General features: G+C 40.0%; 9 protein-coding genes across 9 annotated transcripts; 6 read left to right on the top strand and 3 right to left on the bottom strand. All coding sequences in view use genetic code 12, as the record gives it.

Annotated features, from left to right (window-relative positions):
* Positions 1 to 326: 326 nt before the first annotated feature.
* HMC2 (hypothetical protein occurs 10 times in genome) lies at positions 327 to 1571 on the bottom strand (the record flags this gene model as incomplete). Its single annotated transcript, XM_001387401.1, has 1 exon — positions 327 to 1571. One exon carries the CDS (start codon positions 1569 to 1571, stop codon positions 327 to 329), a length of 1245 nt encoding a protein of 414 aa, XP_001387438.2.
* A 610-nt stretch (positions 1572 to 2181) lies between these two features.
* DCP1 (decapping protein involved in mRNA Degradation) lies at positions 2182 to 2730 on the bottom strand (the record flags this gene model as incomplete). Its single annotated transcript, XM_001387400.1, has 1 exon — positions 2182 to 2730. One exon carries the CDS (start codon positions 2728 to 2730, stop codon positions 2182 to 2184), a length of 549 nt encoding a protein of 182 aa, XP_001387437.1.
* A 560-nt stretch (positions 2731 to 3290) lies between these two features.
* On the top strand, positions 3291 to 3791 carry PRX1 (putative thioredoxin peroxidase; the record flags this gene model as incomplete). Its single annotated transcript, XM_001387820.1, has 1 exon — positions 3291 to 3791. One exon carries the CDS (start codon positions 3291 to 3293, stop codon positions 3789 to 3791), a length of 501 nt encoding a protein of 166 aa, XP_001387857.1.
* A 316-nt stretch (positions 3792 to 4107) lies between these two features.
* Positions 4108 to 4746, top strand: PICST_28388 (conserved hypothetical protein; the record flags this gene model as incomplete). Its single annotated transcript, XM_001387819.1, has 1 exon — positions 4108 to 4746. The coding sequence occupies one exon, from the start codon at positions 4108 to 4110 to the stop codon at positions 4744 to 4746; it is 639 nt and encodes a 212-aa protein (XP_001387856.1).
* A 442-nt stretch (positions 4747 to 5188) lies between these two features.
* On the top strand, positions 5189 to 7189 carry PICST_37730 (hypothetical protein; the record flags this gene model as incomplete). Its single annotated transcript, XM_001387818.1, has 2 exons — positions 5189 to 5461; positions 5564 to 7189. Coding segments are annotated over 2 exons (1899 nt in total), but the record flags the coding sequence as incomplete, so codon positions are not given.
* A 674-nt stretch (positions 7190 to 7863) lies between these two features.
* On the top strand, positions 7864 to 12954 carry RIF1 (RAP1-interacting factor, involved in establishment of repressed chromatin; the record flags this gene model as incomplete). Its single annotated transcript, XM_001387817.1, has 1 exon — positions 7864 to 12954. The coding sequence occupies one exon, from the start codon at positions 7864 to 7866 to the stop codon at positions 12952 to 12954; it is 5091 nt and encodes a 1696-aa protein (XP_001387854.2).
* Positions 12955 to 13349: 395 nt separating this feature from the next.
* On the top strand, positions 13350 to 15074 carry IKS1 (kinase suppressor of Ira1; the record flags this gene model as incomplete). Its single annotated transcript, XM_001387816.1, has 1 exon — positions 13350 to 15074. A coding segment is annotated over one exon (1725 nt), but the record flags the coding sequence as incomplete, so codon positions are not given.
* A 646-nt stretch (positions 15075 to 15720) lies between these two features.
* Positions 15721 to 17619, top strand: TRF4 (topoisomerase I-related protein; the record flags this gene model as incomplete). Its single annotated transcript, XM_001387815.1, is given in 4 exon segments — positions 15721 to 15943; positions 15977 to 17361; positions 17392 to 17488; positions 17507 to 17619. The coding sequence occupies 4 exon segments, from the start codon at positions 15721 to 15723 to the stop codon at positions 17617 to 17619; spliced, it is 1818 nt and encodes a 605-aa protein (XP_001387852.2).
* A 224-nt stretch (positions 17620 to 17843) lies between these two features.
* On the bottom strand, positions 17844 to 18566 carry YPT53 (GTP-binding protein of the rab family; the record flags this gene model as incomplete). The annotated part of the gene is made up of 2 exons (XM_001387399.1): positions 17844 to 18060; positions 18091 to 18566. 2 exons carry the CDS (start codon positions 18564 to 18566, stop codon positions 17844 to 17846), a joined length of 693 nt encoding a protein of 230 aa, XP_001387436.1.
* Positions 18567 to 18734: the final 168 nt, after the last annotated feature.

The raw sequence follows: 18734 nt of genomic DNA, 5'->3' as shown, positions 1-18734 counted from the left end.
AAATACTTTTGCAATGCGAGTTGGCTGACGGAAACAAGTATAACCGGTATGTTGGGTATATACACAGCGTCTAGCTTAATGTGAAAGGGACTTGCCTCGAGAGTGAAAAATCCTTTCGCAAGAGCATATGCCTGATCTCCATTTGCAGTATTATAAACTTTCTCACGATCAGTAAGATTGTATCTGATATCAGATAAATATGTTAACAGATTAACAACGGTCCGAGTAGCGCCAGAGTCATAGCAGATCCTAGCACGTAACTTCGATTTATGTATTGGTGCGTCATCAACAAAGACTCGGAGATGGTTATTGAGACCACCGGAGCTTTAGTTGTGATTAACATTGTCCGTTTGTCTTCTGTGCGATTTCTGGTTATTCTCCAACAGCAGTTTATTTTGAGAATAATTATTATAGTTACTCCTGTCTTTTCTGTGTTTGGAATTCGTTCTTGATTTAGAGGAATCAGATAAAACTTTACCAGAGAAACCAGGTGTACTGATCATTTTCTTTTGGAAAGTGTTGGGGGTAGGGTAATGAAAATTCTCCTTGGTCATAAATTCTTTATAATAGAAATTGGCCGTAGCGGCAGCTATTATACAATTGCCATCGTGTCTTTGGTTACAGTAGTGACTAATGGTGCCATATAGGTCGGAAGGAATACCGTCAATAAATTGAATTATACGGTCATAATCATGCGTGTTTTTGCCTCTCAATTCTGAGACATAGTCTTTACACAGTATATCGATTCGGTAGCGTCGTTGCACTTCCTCAAGTATAGACATCGTTTTAGCATCATCTGCATGCTCCGATGTGTACTCAATTAGATCTTCAAGGGTGACAGTATGATCTCGGGTAGCAGCAAGAATACTCAAAGTATTATTGCAATAAGGTGCAATGAGATCATCCTTCCAGCAATCGTAGTAGTATTTAAGTTCATTACCATGGAGTCCAGTTCTGGATTCGAAACTGTTCCAGTCTACTTTGAAGTTTGCCTTAGACAAAGCTTTATAGTCTGGGTCACTGTTTAGTTCCTGAAGAGCCCTGGACCAGAGTTCAACGCTGCTATCATTGAGCTTGGGTAATTTTCTCCAAGATTCATGAAAGCGTTTCTGAGACTTTCGAATCGTATCGTTAGTTCTTTCAAATAAATTGAATGTTTTTTCAGCAGAATGTTTACTTGATTTAAACGATGGAGAGTGTTCAATTTTAGGTGGATCACTGATGTTTACACTTAAGTCATCATCAGCGAGCACCGAACTAGACTCAATACTAGATTGAATAAGATTAATATCACTATTAGTACTCGTAATGGTCGAAGAATCGTCAGTATTTCTCGAAACTCCTTTTCTGTTACCACTTTTCTCGGCAGAAATAAGCGTTAGGATATCATGAATTTGGTTTTGAAGCAGTAGAAATTTAGCCTCAAATTCGTCTGATTGTTTCTCAAGCAATTGATTTGCTTGTTCCCTAATCGCTTCTGCGAGAAGACTTGCAGTGATGGGACTGAATGTCTGTTCTTCTGGCAGTTCCGATCTACCAGTCGACAGAGCATTTGTGGAAAAATTGGACATTTGAGATTTATTGATTGGATTCGACTTGACTTTTGACTTCTAATCTAATGGGAAGTAAACGTATATACAGGTCTAGAATTTCTATATGTACGGCTGCAATTCCCTTGGATAAAATTTATTCAAATTTTCAGTATAAAAGAAGAGTTAATATATAAATTATATATTGGAAACAGTCGGAAGCAACAGGAGCTTATATACCCTTGATATACCCCTGTTTTAGTATGGAATTTGTAACATTGCGCCATACTCTGTTTAACAATGAATAAATTCCTTTCTTTCCAAGGAAAGGACGATCCTGCATACTTTCCATCAGGATTGATAGATCACGTGAGCGTAAACTTTCTATGCGCCAAACCTCTTAAGTATGGACCATGAAGACTTGAGGCAGAAGCTCTAAAGAACTAGCAATGATTGAGTAATGTAGAGCCTATAGACAAAGACTCTATCTGCTATGACTACATCTTTTATAAACTGTATAACCCCTTGCTTGTATTTTTTTTTCGTATTACTAGATCCTGTCTATGCTACATATTCAAAGTGTAGTCTATCTTACACAGATTACAAGGCCCTATTGGAAAATTCATTCCATCGGTACAACAGTGAATAACTCTTACACGGCAGTCGACTCTGAGTTCAAACAGAAGTCAAGAGACTTGTACATCTTAGTACGGTCCTCCTCGTTAAACACCCACAACCCGTAAATCTCTCCTAACAAGTTCCTAACTATGATAAGATTGTCATTCAATTCTACGTCCATCTCAAGAACTCCTTTGTCGTCGACTCCATGTGGAAAGTAGTGTTTCGTGATTTTGTTAGGGAGCAAACCCAAGGAAAAACATTCGGGGTTGTTTCTGTTCATGAGAATAAGCCCGTAGCAGAACAATTCCTGAAGGTCGCTATATGTTGGCTGGGCATTGGCTGGTGGAACCTTGAAATCTCGCACATATAAAGCCAATGTGCCCTGGTAATCTGACTTGACCCATTCTTCGTTGTTTTCGTTGAACTTGTAGATCACACAATGTGACGTGTGGCAGAGTAGTTGTTTTATGGCTGGGTCGTATCTGCTTATGACGTTGTAGTTGAGGGTGTTTCTGTAGAGTTTGACACCTTCCTGCGTTGTGATCTGTTCCTGGGTAACTGTTTCTCCTTTCTTAGCCATGATGATTATGTGAAAAATGAATATGCGTTATCGAGAATGGTTTGGTGACTTTCGCTTATATGGCTACGACTTATTCTTAACGAGGTTCGAACGGTTCGTATAGTTTCTTGCGATTTTTAAGTTTCCTCTTTCTGGTCTTTCTGGTCTTTCTTGCAATGAAATAACTCCAAATCTCCCTTGTGACAATAATTGTATCTATATAGAACTACTGCCCTGTTCTGTTTTGTTTTCTGCTGTAACCTCTGAAGGAATCGCTGAAAAATATATCTAGACTAAGAATCTCTTTTCTCTCATAAATTTCAAGACCTGCACAATACTCATCAATATCAGCCATACTAATTTAGTCCCACCCACTCATTAATTTCCCTATCTTCTTATTCCGATTTTTGGTTATCTTTAGTTGTACTCTGCTTCAGTAGCTGGTTGCGCATTACGAAAGACTCTCAATTGCAATAGACGTCTAATCCACCCCTCAATTCCAATTTTTTTCGGTAAATATGCTCTTCAAATCTTTAAGATCTCCATTAGTGGCTGGATCCACTCTTAGTAATACGATCCAGATGTCTATCAGATCGATTTCTGTGGGTGCAAAGATTCCTTCCACCATTGTTTACGAAAACTCGCCCGGCAACCAAGTCAATCTCGCTGAAGAAGTTGCTGAAGGCAAGTCTATCATCATCGGAGTTCCTGGTGCCTTTTCCCCGGCTTGTTCCTCATCCCACGTTCCTGGCTTCATCAAGAGATTGAGAGGCTTCAACGAAAAGGGATTCCAGAAGTTCTTCGTAGTTGCTGTTAACGATGCCTTCGTGACAAAGGCGTGGGGTGATGCTTTGTTAGGATCAACTGTTGCTGGTGCCCAGATCAAGTTCTTGGCTGATCCTTCTGGAGCCTTCACTAAGGATCTTGATTTGTTGTTTGATGCTACTAAGTTCTTCGGTAATGAAAGATCAAGAAGATACGCATTGATCGTTGAGGACGGTACAGTCACCAAGACTTTTGTAGAACCTGACAACACTTCTGTAGTTGTGTCTGATTCTGCCAATGTGTTGGAAGAAGCATGAAGCTAGTGTTCACATGATACATCTATGACTTCATTCTGTGTGATAAGGAATTGAGCTTCCGTGTCAATATATTTAATTGTATCATTCTATACTTCTTGTAACTATTGCACTGTCTATAGACCTAGGTATATACATTGTTGTACTAGTCATGATGATTCTGATCAAGGATTTGATCCGTTCTGTAGTATACATAGTCTCAGTGTGCACGCAGCTGTAGTGGGACTTCTCACTAGAAACTTTTCAGTTTCGCAACTTTTAACGAGAGGTTTGGTGATGGTGGTAATAGGCTACTTCTTAATATAAAGAACTAACGGATATGGCAAGCATACTAACGTATACTTCGACGCGGAGAATACAGCCGTATTTACTTTGCTTTTCTAGAAATTCCTTTTCTGGTCAATTTTTCACTTGCCGTACTTTTTTCCAGACTCCAGTACCACGAAACTCGAGTTCCATTAGCGACGAATTCTCAAAAGATGATATCGACAAAGCAAAGGCATGGCTCCAAAGCTTCACGGTCGAACAGATACCGACACATATATTTGATATATCCTATAGCCGATCGTCAGGAGCTGGTGGGCAGAAAGTCAACAAGACTTCCTCGAAGGCTACTGTCGCACTAGAGCCATCGCAATGGCTTGATCCCCAGTACTGCTATTGGATTCCGTTACCGGTACGACGCCAAATCTCGGCAAAGAAGATTCGGTACGAGACAAAGAAGGGAGGGATACTTATTCAGAGTGACACTACGAGAAACAGGGACGTGAACACGGATGAGTGCTTCCGCAAGTTGCTCCAGGAAATCAAAGACACAACATTTTTCGCAGGCGAGGTAAGTGAAGAAGACAAGAAGCGATGGGAAGAAATCCGTGAGGACGCCAAGGAGAAGCGGATGTTCAACAAGAAGAAGCAGAGCGATAAGAAGAAGAGTCGACAGAAGAAGTTCGACTGGTAGTGGCAGCAAAAGTAATGTAAATAGAATGTCAATATCCATTTAGAGCTTCCAGTGTACATAATGAACGAATCATTCTCTAGAGAGCAGATAGTGAACATGGAGACGCAAAAAAATTTGAAGGGCATAGGGTCAAACTCCTTTTGTAAGAAGTGTTAAATTAGAACCATGTAATACTGGATAAGATTCTGCAATAGAGCTTTTTTTAGAGCTATTACTATCCCTTTGTATTCTACTTCTCAAAATCTAGTCCAGTAAGACTCTACTTCGCACAGTTAATTCTCACAGCCGCATATTTTCACTTGTACGCACTCATTATTCAATCAAGTGAATAATTCAACTAATCTTTTCATTCTTCTCCCTTTCTCTCAAGTGCAACATGGCTGAATGGACGGACCGGATCACTGAGCCAATCAGCGAAGTCACGCAAGCGTTGACGAGGTTGGTGGACTTGGTATTATCCGAAACAGACCAGAACTTCTTAGTGGAAACAGTTCCAGATCTGATTCTTCAGGACAAAGTATCCTATCTTGTATCTCTATGGGAAGCAGCAAAATTCGACTACAAAATTGACGATAGTATTCTCAGTGATGGAAATGATCAATCTGAAAAAGTAGCTGCCTTCAACAGCGAAATCAACCTGAAAGTCCATGAAGTGGTTGTAGGCTCCAGTTTCCTGAACGTTATCGATACTTTGGCTTCTACTAGGATCGACCAGGTCAAAACACAAGAAGCAAACAAGAGAGATGGCAAAACGGAGAAAGACAAATCTGACAACACTGACCAACAATCAAACAAGATTCAATTCAAAGGATATGAGCTTCTGGAGATAGATCTCGAATTCTTCAACAGAATATCTGTAGTTCTTGATGTTCTCGTCTTTCTTGTTCTAAATGGCCATCAATTTACCAAACAGATTTTATACGACAGCTTATCGCGCATTCTGCGATTCTTACTCTCCATTTCGACTTCACAAGTGGATATCTTCTGGTGGTACTTGGAGTCACGAGAACTTCTTTTCCAAGAACGAGTCTTTGACAGAACAGCCACTAGCGATAGAATTGCCGTTCTTGACCTATGCAATTCGCTTACAGACAAATTCATCTTCAAGGACTCTCGGGGAAAAAGCGACACCTACAAAAAGGATAGTTTCAACGACAAGTTCCAGTACCGAGTGAGAGTATTCATCACCAACATCTTTGCATTTGAAGACAACACCGGTTTGAACAAGTACTTCCATATCGCTAACCGTTCTATCTATGAAGTAAAAACTAAATCGCAGTTTGTGGAAGACTTGATGGCCATAGAAAAGTTGTTCAACGACCCATACTACTACTTGAAAAAGTCCAACAGTAAGGAATTGTCTCGTCTCATGGATAGACTCATTAATGTCTATGAGTACATCAAGGAAATGGAACTTGATTTCCAGAAAAAGCTCCGCATAGATCAGTTTCTAGTACCAGAGCCACGTTCTGAAGCTGACAAAGAGTACTTGCTGAAAAAGTACTCTAGAGTATTGTACTTCCCGGAGGCTTACTTCAAGTCAGCATTCACTGTAGGAAATAAGTCGACGCATGAGCTTCAAGTAGAAGACAGAGAATTCTTTACTGACCAGTTTGAGACGTCCTCCATCAGGCTCCAATACTTAGTGAAGATCTTTATCATTGCCAATTTGTACTTTGAGCTTATTCCTCGTAACAAAGATGACTTCATCAAGTCAATAGGTGCCCCCACGAATGTCAAGCACATCACCGATGACTCGGTTCCTGATGCACATAAGGGAGTTCTATACAAAATCAAGAAAGATATGTTTGCTTCTTTCAAATCAGTAGATACAGCCTTTTCGTTTCTAATTCAGCATATAACTGTAGGAGAAACGTTCTGGTGGAGTTGGTTGATTTATGGCAAAGATCACACTGGTAAGCCGTTGTTTGCAGACAGACGGGTAGCAAAAGAAGAGTTGCAAGAGGTAAAGGAGAAATCTGAAAAGTTGTTCCCCTATAAGAACAAGAAGTACTTCAACACCTATGTGACTCCCCTGGCTACGAGAATGATGAAAGTTCAAAGGGACATGAATAAGTTGGCGCACAGGCAGGACACTGAGGAGTCCATCTCTCACATTGATCAAAGTTTTGCTGCAATAACTTCCAATATTGAAGACGAGTTCAATCCGGTAAAAAAGGAAGAACTCCTTGAAAAGCGAAACTCGCTTATTTGGAAAAGATTGAAACTCCAGCGTAGAACTAGATGGCTTCAGTTTGGATCATTATTGACTAAGGAGATGTTGGACGAGGGAAAAGAAGAAGAAGTAGTAGAAGAACAGAATGAAGACGTAGATGTTAAGGAGGAAAGAGAAGAAGAAGTTAAGGAACAAAAAGAGGAACAAAAAGAGGAACAAAAAGAAGAAATAGGAGAAGAACCAAATGAAGATGTACAAGATGACGTACAGGTAGACATGAACGATGATGAAGTCGAACATGAAGAAGTTATGGAAGATCAAGACAATGGTACAGAAAAAGTTGAAGTAAACACCGTTATTTCAGTTAAAGAAGATGATGAGTCTGCCTCTAAGAAGAGGGCTCGTGAAGTCGAAGAAAATGAAGAAATAGAGTCAGACCCCAAGAAGCAGAAGGTGTAGCGTTATACTATAGAATAGCATAGACTAATAGAGGCGAAGCACTCGTTATTTGTCGTAGAGAAGAGATTTCTCTTCATTTGTGAAAGAAAGAATTCTCCAAAGCTGGAGATAGTCTTTTGATACTAGAAGCCAGACACAACCTAACAAGAGAAATGTTCTTCACTTGTCCTTATGGATTTTAGAAATTCACGTGACTAATTTTGCCTATAAAACGCGTCTAGTCACTCTTCGATTCTCGTTCGCGTAAAGCAAAAAGATGCTATGCAGTTCTGCAAAATACATTAATTTCTCAAGGCATAACGAGATTCTTTTCGAAAGAGGTACATGGTATTTCGCTTCTAAAGAGACTGACCTTTCTCAAACTTTCCTCATCGTCCTCTTCAACCTCTAGCAATCCTTCCTGCAATTTTTGTGTATTTTTCATCAATTGTGCCCGAGGTAGCCATCAAACTCATACATCTCTCCATATTGATCCCATACCAATGGCTGCCCGATCAAAACGATCCAGACTGGCCAAGAACGCGCGGTCCAAGGTGAAGAATGAGGCACGCTCGTCACGAGAACCTTCCCCAAACTTGTCAGTAGCATCAGAAGCACCCACATCACACAAGTCATCCAGATCTTCACCTAAACCTACTACTACCAGTTCTAATTCTAATCGAAGTAATGGCATATCGGCAGACGATTCTTCCAACTCAAGTTCGTCAGACTTGGTCAATGACACACCAGTGTCAAATATAGCGACAAACTCACCGTCCAAATGTAACTCTGCTTCTATGTCAGCTTCGTCGTCGTCATCTAGATCCACATCACCTGCAGCCACGGCTTCAGCTACAGTTCCAGCACCAGAAGCACCAAAAGAAATTTCTCCCCCTCCAATAGTCTCAAAGTCGGCAGTTGTAGTACCGCTTCATAAGCTCGAATATGAAGTCGAAAACAGCAATAACGACGAATTGAGCTCGTCACCCATCAAAAGAAGCAGTCGTGGTGCTCATTCTATAGCGAAAGAACTTTCTCCATGTAGAAGAGAAATGTCACCTATACCGTCTTCTTCACCCGTGAGAAAGAAATCGGTGGCATTTTCTGACGATATTGCGTATAACGATGACAGCCCTGCTGTTGTTAGTTCCCCTGATCCTCGCCAAACTCCTAGAGGCTCTATTCTCAAGACATACAACATGTCTTTTCGCAACGGTTCACCTGCTGATCCGAGTAACACTTCCTTGTGGACTAGATCACCTTTTAAGAACGACGATTCCTACGAACCCCGCAATCCCGTCTTCTGGTTATCCGGAACGATTGTTCAGCTTCCGCCAAATTCTAGCGAATTGCCTCGCTTGGTAGATGGCTGTGTACGTGTGCTTCAGGACCCTCAATTTGACAAGAAGTTCGAAGTTTATGCCACAATCAACCACATCTGTAAGTCTAACACTAATGATACGTTGTTGAGAATATTCTCCGCTCCGGTCTCGCAAATGAATTCCAGCCCTACGAAGGCAGCAGTCACAAGATTCAGAACTTTTCAACCGGATTCGAACTACATAATAGCATTGGCCGCACAGATTCGTAGAGATATCGTAGTCACAGAAACAGAGATCTTTAATCGTAATGACATCATCAAACATGAGCTTTCGACCTCCCAGCCACTTATGCGATCTGATCCTTTCAGAATAAGAATAATCAACCAGGCATTAAAGTTGATTAACACTTTTCTTATGAACGAAGACCTCAACGGTTTTGTCCCTGTTGAGGATGTGAGGTGGTTCTACCGTCACTGCTGTTCAATATTGACCACGGAAAACATCTCTAAAGCTCTTGTTTCACCTTACTTGATTGTCATCAAGGACTGTAGACTCATAAACAAGAAAAAGCGTATGCTTTTTGACAATCCAGAGCTTCCTGAATTGATGATATCAAGTATTATCAACATGAGAAGCTATCCATCTTCTACGATCGTTTCTGAACGTTTCTTGTGCTTCAAGAACTTCGCCAACAACTTTCCTAATATCATGGCTAAAAATATAAACCATTGGTTCGAAGTGTTCGTTTTGAATGTATGCTCTATGGCATCTCCCTTTTCACCGAAGACTCTTGAAATAGGAACCAATTGTCTCTTGGAAATTGCGAAAGTATTCTTAGATAATGTCTCAGTTCAATCATCCGTTACTTCTTTGCTCTCTTCAAAAATTTCGAACGATGTCAAATCACTTGCGTCCGAAAACGGATTGGATTTGGATATTGATTTAATATCATCGGAAGTTTCCGTTATTGACTATATCTGTATGAAATTAGAAGAAATGATAGAAACTGGACGCTTCAAAGAATCCATGGAAATCTGGGTATCCATCACATTACTTGTAGGAGATGGTGGAAGTTCTTTCGATCAGTGGGAACATTTGAACAAATGGCTCAGGGTGCAAAAGATTTGTTTCAATTCACAGTATCAGTCAGCCAAGATAATTGCCTTGAACAGCTGGAAGGCAGTTATCTACAATGTATGCCACAATGATATGGACTTCATGATGAAGGTAGTTGAACCCATATTGAAGAACCCAGATGTCAAGCAGCGGCAACAGATGCTAAATGCTTGTGTCAAAAGTAGAATAAGACTTTTGACTCATGTGTTCTTCAGTATCAGCTCCCCTATCACATCAAAGGAAATTGCAGAGAACCTCAACCATTTATTCATGGCCATACTTTACTCATTGTTGAAACCATTGTTGGCAAAACTGGCAACGAAGTATTTGCACATCTATTGGGACAAAGTCATACAACCGATGATCCTTAACTTCTTTTTCAAGAAAGAGAACTCAAGTCTTCATTTGCATTCACTTGGATTGAAGGTCCTCCTTCGTTTATTGAAACCCACAGTTCCGCCCAAAGACCGGAACAATCAAGTTAGGTGTTTAGCCAACGACCCCATCTCTATTCTTGAGATTCCTTGCTTGCCTTGTAGATGGGTATATTCCAAGTTTGATAGGATTATTCCTCATATTGCTTTAGTTTTCCAGCTGGATCACCTTGCTGTTGACCAAAAGGTGAACTTGTTTATATCTTTCTTGACAGCTGTGAAAATGGTGACGAAGAAAGAACCGAGAACTACCGATCAGACTTTTGATATTATCGAAAGCCTTCCCTTTGTGTTGGAGCAGTTGTTTAAAACAAGTAGTCTCTCATTTGATTCCGCTTACAATTTGGTCATAAACTTAAACGATACGTTTAAGCCAGCCACATTGGTGACCCGTTCAATTTCAGAAAGAACTTCAGAATCCAATCTGAATATCTACTATATTATTCTCGAAAACTGTATTTCCAATTTGAATAAGGAGCAACTTCGGGAAATCGTTCAGTTAATCATAGCTTCAATTTCTGATAGGAGAGTTTTGTTTTTCATGCTTGATTTAGCAAACTTGCAAAAAAGATTGCAAATTGAGGAGCTCTATATACTCATTGTTGACTTCTTGAACAATAGAACCATAATTAGTAACGAACCAGATTTGCGCCTCTATGGTGAATTCTGTCAGATTATTGGTTCTGGTGCTGAAGTCTTTGTGAAGCGTTTAATGCAAAGTGTGGTCAGTATATCCAAAGCTGAAGAATTAAAGCAGTGCTTAGATTATTTGCAAATATCGACGTGGACAAAGGAGCTGTTCAAATATTTCGTTCTGTTAGTACATAATGCTCCAAACAAGTACATTCAAGATTATTCGATTCAGAAAATCGCAATAAGATTTGCTGACAACGGTACATTTGTTGACTTGTTGAGATATTTGATCGACTGTGAGTTCTATTTGGAAATTGATGAATTGAGCGACGAAATTCTTGATACCGCCCAACATCAAAGAGGTTTCTTTGATTTTGACTTTCGCAAAATGTGGTCGGGATTGTTGTTGAAGAGACTGGAGGATAAAGAAGATAAAAATTTCGACTCATTATTATCCAAGTCCTATATCAAATTGGATATTGATATTGAACAATTCATTAGAGATAATTGGAGAAATCTACCTTTTCTGACGTCTGCTTGGGCCAGCAAGAATGACACTTCTAGGGTTCATGGTTTGGATGCCTATTTGGAAGCTCAAAATGATGTAATGAATAAGGAAAATTTTGATACCAGCATGATTATAACTAGTACGGAAGAAGACAGTAGTGAAACCGCATTAGCTGTCCTGGCCCCTGATAGTAGCAGTATCGAGAAACCCGCGGGCAGTGGTCAACATACCCACGATAGCCGTGAAGTTCTCAAAGAGTTGAACACGAATACGATTTCGCCCTTAGAGAAGATTGATTCCACTTCGGCAGCATCCAGTAATGAATTCCAATCAGAGAATGTCGATAGTCAAAGCAAAAATGGAAAAACATCTACTAAGACTTCTGGTAAAAATACTTCTAAAAATTCTACTAAAAAGGCTACTTCGTCTTCTTTAATGGAATTTGACATTCATAATTTTACAGCAATTTTGAACGCAAAACTTGAACATGCTCCTGCCAAGAAAGGAAATAAGAAGAGGAAAAGCTCTAGTAAGACTTCATCAACTGAAGCTTCTCCCGTGGAAATGGCCATTATTCCTGTTCTGCCTACGGAGCAGATTCTCTCGTCTTTGGATGATAATTGTGATATTTCTGAGGTGGAGAATGATGTTTTATCGCAAGTCGATGATTCGGATCTAGTTGAAGATGAAAGCGTTACTTTAAATACTTCTAAGGAAGAAGAGCAAGTAGCATCTCCGGTTGCAGGACTCAGAAGAGGTAGAAGTAGAACCAAGAGAAAACAGGAAGCTCAAGATACAACCGAAGAACTTGGCCAACACATTGAATCTCCAGTCAAAAAACGCAAGACAGTCCTGGCTGAAGTTCCAAATGAGAAATATGACTTTGAAAACAATACCAGTCCAACCCTAATTCTGGATTCCAATGACGTGGTTGTATTACAGCAAGTCGAGGTGAGGACGGATGTTCTTAACAGTTTGGATCTGACTTCTTCTAACGAAGGTAGTAGACAGTCAGAATTGGGCACTTTTAAGTCCCAGAGCTTCAATGCTCATTCGACTGCAATTATTAAAGGAGAAGTGCATTTGTCAGACTCATCCCAAGAAATTTCTGAAGTGGAGCACAATCTTCTTGTTGGTAATGTTCTTCATGAGAAGGAGAATGTGCTTTCAGTTGTTCCAGAAGCAGAGGAACCAGAAAGTCTTCCAAAAGTTACTTCTGATTTCGAGAACAATATTGCACAGAAGACAGGAGACGTTGAACTCATAACAAAGGATGAAATTGCGTCAGTTCCTTTGAAAAATGATTCTCAATTGATCAATACCCAAAAAGTGGAAACCAATGATGTGTCTCCAGTTGTCTCAGATAATCTGCAAGTTGAGGAGCAAATTCCAAGTGAAGAAGCTGCTCTTATTGTTTTTGGAGGTGATAAATCCGTAGAGTCTTGCAAAAAACCACCTGCTGTGTTTCATCTTATCCATCAGCTTCAGAACGAAGACGTCACTAGGCTTTCAAAAGAGGAGCGATACAACATGGAGACGGAATTGTTGCATTTTATGATGAAATTAAGAAGTGTTGATTAATTACAACAAAAACTAGCATGGTATCAGCCGTGAGACTGATATCCTTTTCATATATATATAGACACTAATAACGATTATTAATGAATCAAGCATTCAATTGTAGATCATCTAATTTTAATTCGCAGCCAGTTGCAAAATGAAGGATTTGTGTTGCACAAAAACTACGGAACCATCTGGGGTAAGTGAGAATGGAATTTGCGAAACGATTAGAGAATTAAATCGATCGTTTTAGATCAATTTAAATAACTTTCTCTCTTCCTCTTTTTTTATTTCATATATTTCTATTAGATACAACAATTATTATATACTTCTAACCAACTCTCCCAACTAGCAATTTCATACGTACATAAGAATACCATAATACCACAGCTCCACAGCAATAGGATTGCTTCACTATGTCTATTGTCCCGTACAATTCCAATCGGGAGATTTTGCTTCATAGTCCAAACGAGGGAATTCTTGTAGTTCGGGACAGCCAGCAAAACACTGTTGAGCTCATTTCCACTATTAGCAAGAGTAGTGACCCTCGAGGAAGTACCAATCCTCAATTCAAACGAGAACCATTTGGAACTAAACGATTCCCAGCAGCATCAAGCGGTGGTACTCATAATTGTCCCAATTGCGGATTTTCTTGGTCAGATTATCCTGCTAATAATAGAAATTCAGGCGATGGCTCATCGGATCTACGCAATATTCCCATAGTTGATCCAATAGAATCTATTGCCATTGCCCAAAAGTTCCCAAAAGGATTCATGCACCATGACTATTTCAAGCTTTTAAGTCAGCTTGAAAATGCCACTGAGACCAGTTCCAATAGCATTCCATATCATTCTTTACCTCAAGATATATTTAACCAGGGCTACTTTAAGCGGTTTTTCAAGAAGGTTCCTCCCTATGAGTTGGGCTCTGGAGCTCATGCCCAGGTGTATAAAGTTGTTCATGTATTAAACGAAATTAAATTAGGCACATATGCTGTAAAGAGGATAAGCATTGGTGATAGGTTTGAGCTACTAGAACAGGTGTTAAATGAGGTGTTGATCTTGTATGAGCTCTCCGTCAAGGGAGCCAACGAAAACAACTTGATCCGGTACAATCATGTTTGGTTAGAACTTGGTGATATCGATGATCTGTCCACGTTTATTATTTCAGAAGGCAACACCTCGTCACGTAAAGAAAGTACAAAGATTCCGTATGTCTTTATACTTCAGCAGTACTGTGGTGGAGGACATCTAGAAGATTTGGTCAAAAATAATTTTCTCAAGGACGTAAACTTGTCGTGGAAGGACAAGATCCAGATGGAGAGACTTAGACGCCGAGCTTCAAGAGGAGAGCCAGTTCCCGAGTTACAACATGAAAAGAAGTGGCTCAATGAATTTGAAATTTGGAAATTCTTCAGGGACGTAGCCAACGGTGTCAACTACTTGCACCTTCATGGTATTCTTCATCGAGACCTCAAGCCTTCAAATTGTCTATTGGACATCAAGTATGACATCGATGATCTGGACCAAGCGACCTTTGAGTCCATTGACACATTTGAACTCGCAGCTTCCAAATTGCCAAAGGTTTTAGTTTCCGATTTTGGGGAAGGACAGATTATAGACAAGAGAAACATACCGGAAACTAATATTTCATTTAGGATTAGAGAGGATACAGATGAAAGACGTGGCAATACTGGTACTTTGGAATTTACTGCGCCTGAACTTTGGCTCTTCACCAACTACGACCCAGCTTTAGGTGAACGAAACAAAAAATTCATTAATGATTTTTCTTATGAAAGTGACATATACTCACTAGGATTGATTCTCTGTTATTTATGTTGTGGGCTGCTACCATTCTCTAAGTTGATTGCTGGCGAGACAGATCCTCAAATCATTCGAGACAAAATCATCGAATGGTATTTTTCCATGACACCAAATCTTTTCCATGAGTGGTTTGAATTGAGTAGTAAGATAGGGAGTGAAAAAAGTTCTGTTTGTAGTGGTGATTTTGAGAGTCTCATATATGTAATGATCAAAGGTGGTGATTCTGACGGCAATGGTACTGGCTCGTCCAGAATAAACTCAAGCGAAGTGATTGAAATCCTTGAGTCCATTAAGTGGGATAAACTTGTCAAAGACAACTCTTCCCGCAAGAATTCTGGAGGACACTTCGATCCTACAATATCTAATGAGAGTACATCCTTAGTGTTGGGTGACAGTGTTAAGCACCAGAAAGATACTAGCATGTATGATCCGCTTGACTCAGATACAGACAAAGAACCCTTCAAAGATGAACCGGAAGACGATGAGGCTTCTGACGAAGAAGACCTTCTCAACTTAGCCGAGGTAGCAAAAACAGAATCTCGTAGCAGTATAAGCTCATTGGTACGTGTGGGTCAATTTGCTCCACAACAGCCAGCAACATCGATGGTTTTGCAGAATTTCGCAACCATTCCTTTTTATATTTTGCAACTTGGTATTCTAGAGTTTCTCTCTTTTGAAGATGCCACAAATTTGAAAATAGGTGCTAAATTGGTAGTGCTTGTGTTCATGTTGGTAGATACGCTTCAATCCAGGACTCAAGTCTCGAAAGTGCTGGTTCTAGTGGCTTGTTCTGCAACGGTAGTCGCTATGCTAGGGGCTGATATGGTGTTCGAGTCACGTGAGCGGTTTTGAAAAGTTTGGAGAAGAGCGAAAAAAGTGTATAGATTGTCAAAAGAAATATTCGTGCTTTCCCTCATTAAGCAACAGCTTTGTAGCAGTTTTTTTTCATTGGAAGGATTCCAGTATGACTGGCAAAAGGAAAAGAGATATCACGCCTAAACTCAAGTCCAAGAAGCAGAGAAAGAGACAAAAGACGGGAAAAGGTGATGTTTTTATCCCTGCACAGAACAACTTCCACCATCTCCCAGAGGAAGACTCTGATTCCGATTCTAGCGTGATCTTTGACTACGACAGTCGGGAAAAGAGTACTAAGGGAGAGATCGTCCTTGTAGAGCTGGATGATGAGAGTGAGAAATCTGACGTAAAAGTGACAAATCAAGATGAATCGGTAATTGTAGCTATATCTGATGATGATGATGATAATAATGATGATGAAAATGAAAATGAACAAGACGGCAATGTAAAGGTACTGAAAACCGAGAAAAACGAGCTTGCAAAGAATGAAGATTTCATAGGTTTCGGCTTCCTGTCTTCAGAAGAAGAGAACAATATAGAAGATGAAGATTTCTCCGACGATGGAGTGATGAGTGCTGATGAACATGGTAAAGTAACTGCAAAAAAGGCCTCCTCTTCGTTTCCGTGGTTAAAGGACCACGATCATTCTGAGCAGAAGGAGATGGCAGATTGGTTGACTATGGAAATGAAGGATTTTGTCAACTATATATCACCTTCCAGTGAGGAAATCAGAACGAGAAATAGACTCATCAACAAGTTGAAGTCCAGCATCAGTCTGTACTGGCCCGAAACGGAAACTCACGTATTTGGGTCTTCAGCTACAGACTTGTACTTACCAGGTTCTGATATCGACATAGTAATTGTTTCTCGGACCGGAGACTATGAAAACAGATCTAGATTGTATCAATTGTCTTCTTACTTGAGACATAAGGGCCTTGCCAAAAACATGGAAGTCATCGCTAAAGCAAAAGTGCCTATTATCAAATTTGTAGATCCTGAGTCCAACGTCAATATTGATGTGTCATTTGAAAGAAGAAATGGAATAGAAGCAGCGAAAAAGATACGAAGATGGATGACTACTACTCCAGGATTACGTGAGTTGGTCCTTATTATAAAACAGTTTTTGAGTTCAAGAAGGCTTAACAATGTGCACAGTGGTGGATTGGGAGGCTATGCTACTATTATCCTCTGCTATCACTTTTTGATGATGCATCCTCGTGTGTCCACAAATCTGATCAACATAACTGACAATCTTGGGGCTTTACTAATCGAATTTTTTGAATTGTACGGCAGAAACTTTTCGTATGATAACTTGATCATCTCGTTGGATCCACGGTCTGACCTTCCCAGATATTTGTTGAAAAGAGACTACCCCCATTTGAACACCAATAAGAACCCATTCACTATAGTGGTACAAGATCCTTCTGATGAAGACAACAACATTACCAGATCGTCATACAACCTTCGAGACTTGAAAAAAGCATTTGGAGGAGCCTACCAGTTGCTAGTAGAAAAGTGTTACGTGCTTAATGGCACATCCTACAAGAATAGACTAGGGGAGCTGATATTGGGAGACATCATTAAGTACAGAGGCAAGGAAAGAGATTTCAACGATGACAGACACAAAGTCATCAACGATGCATTAATAAATCATGAAAGTTCTGAAGACGAAAGTGATGGAGCGGACGGGAATGACAAATACTACTATTCAGATATAACCGTAGAAAGCGACGATGAGCTTCAATTCGAAGTCGACGTACCAAAGAAAGAATCGGCCAAGAAAGAGGCAGAATCCGCTGTGCATACCAAAAAGCAAGTTGAAGAGATTCTTGGCTTGAAAGGTGATAACCCTGAAGAAGATGAAGAAGAAGGAGAGGGTGATTATAGTCCTCCAGATACCACTAAGGAAGACGAAGAAGAAGATGCTACGGATATGAAAAGGTCTAAGAGCAATCTTGACAAGGATGTTCGTCGTGATTATTGGAGGCAGAAGGGATTAGAATTGTAGTAGCATTGTCATTATAGAATAGTACTAATATCATAGAGGAATGATTGTAGTACTAATGTCATTACAGAAAAGAAGAAATACTATTCTTGTTATAGAAGCTATATGACTATCATCGCACATATTACAGATGTAGTACATTGTCATTAAAATTTATTCAATACATGCTTGATACCTTATCTATGCATAGGTATTTGTCGTAGTAGTCGTTATCATTAAGAGTGCCTTCAGCAACAACGTGAGGTAGCGGTATTCTGAAGACGGCTACCCAATATATTCGAGAGTTGGTCTCCGTCCCGTCCAGCCTCCAACTCGGCCCTCTTTTTATCGAAATAAAACTTGAAGAAATCATCATCAAGATTATCGATAATGCTATCAAATACCTCCGTCACCCCACTGCCATCCTTCGCACTTGTCCTGTGGAAGGTGATAGTGTTGTTAGTTCTACAGAACTCTTCTATGGTGTCTATATACTCCTGTTTCTGGTCTTTAGCCCTGTTCTGTTGTTCTTCCGTTAAATCCTCTGGCTGCGGCTTGTCGAACAAATCCATCTTGTTTCCCACGAGCCGTATTTCTATGGGATCTGACGCATCAGTAGCACCGTTTAATTCAATCTGCTCGATCCAGAACTTCGCAGTCTTGAACGTCGTTTCAAAGTTGTTCATGTCAAAACAAACTAACGCTACTTTGGCATTACGATAGTACATAGGAGTAAGTGAACGGTATCGTTCCTGACCGGCCGTGTCCCAGATCTCAAACTTCAACTGCCTATCTGGCTTGTTCGCAGATGTGTACTTTTTGGTGATGAAAGCTGCCCCGATAGTGTTCGCCGTATTTTGGTCAAATTTGTTCGTAATAAATCTGTGTACCAAACATGTCTTCCCTACAGATGAGTCACCCAACAAGACTATCTTGTACGAAGGCGGAGGTATGTCAATGTCGTTTTCCATTACGAGGCAATTGATCTATAAGTTTTCAAGGTAGGACAAGTTTGTCAAAACGAAGACCCTATATCTACGTCTGCTGGTAAGAAGAAGAATACGAAAGAAGTGATGATATCTGAATAATCGTGTGTGCCTATCAAAGATGGAGCGTGATGCAGCACGTGATATATATAA

The sequence above is a fragment of the Scheffersomyces stipitis genome, chromosome 1 (assembly GCF_000209165.1).
Source record: "Scheffersomyces stipitis CBS 6054 chromosome 1, whole genome shotgun sequence".
Taxonomy (NCBI): domain Eukaryota; kingdom Fungi; phylum Ascomycota; class Pichiomycetes; order Serinales; family Debaryomycetaceae; genus Scheffersomyces; species Scheffersomyces stipitis.
This window is presented reverse-complemented; position numbering and strand designations above follow the sequence as displayed.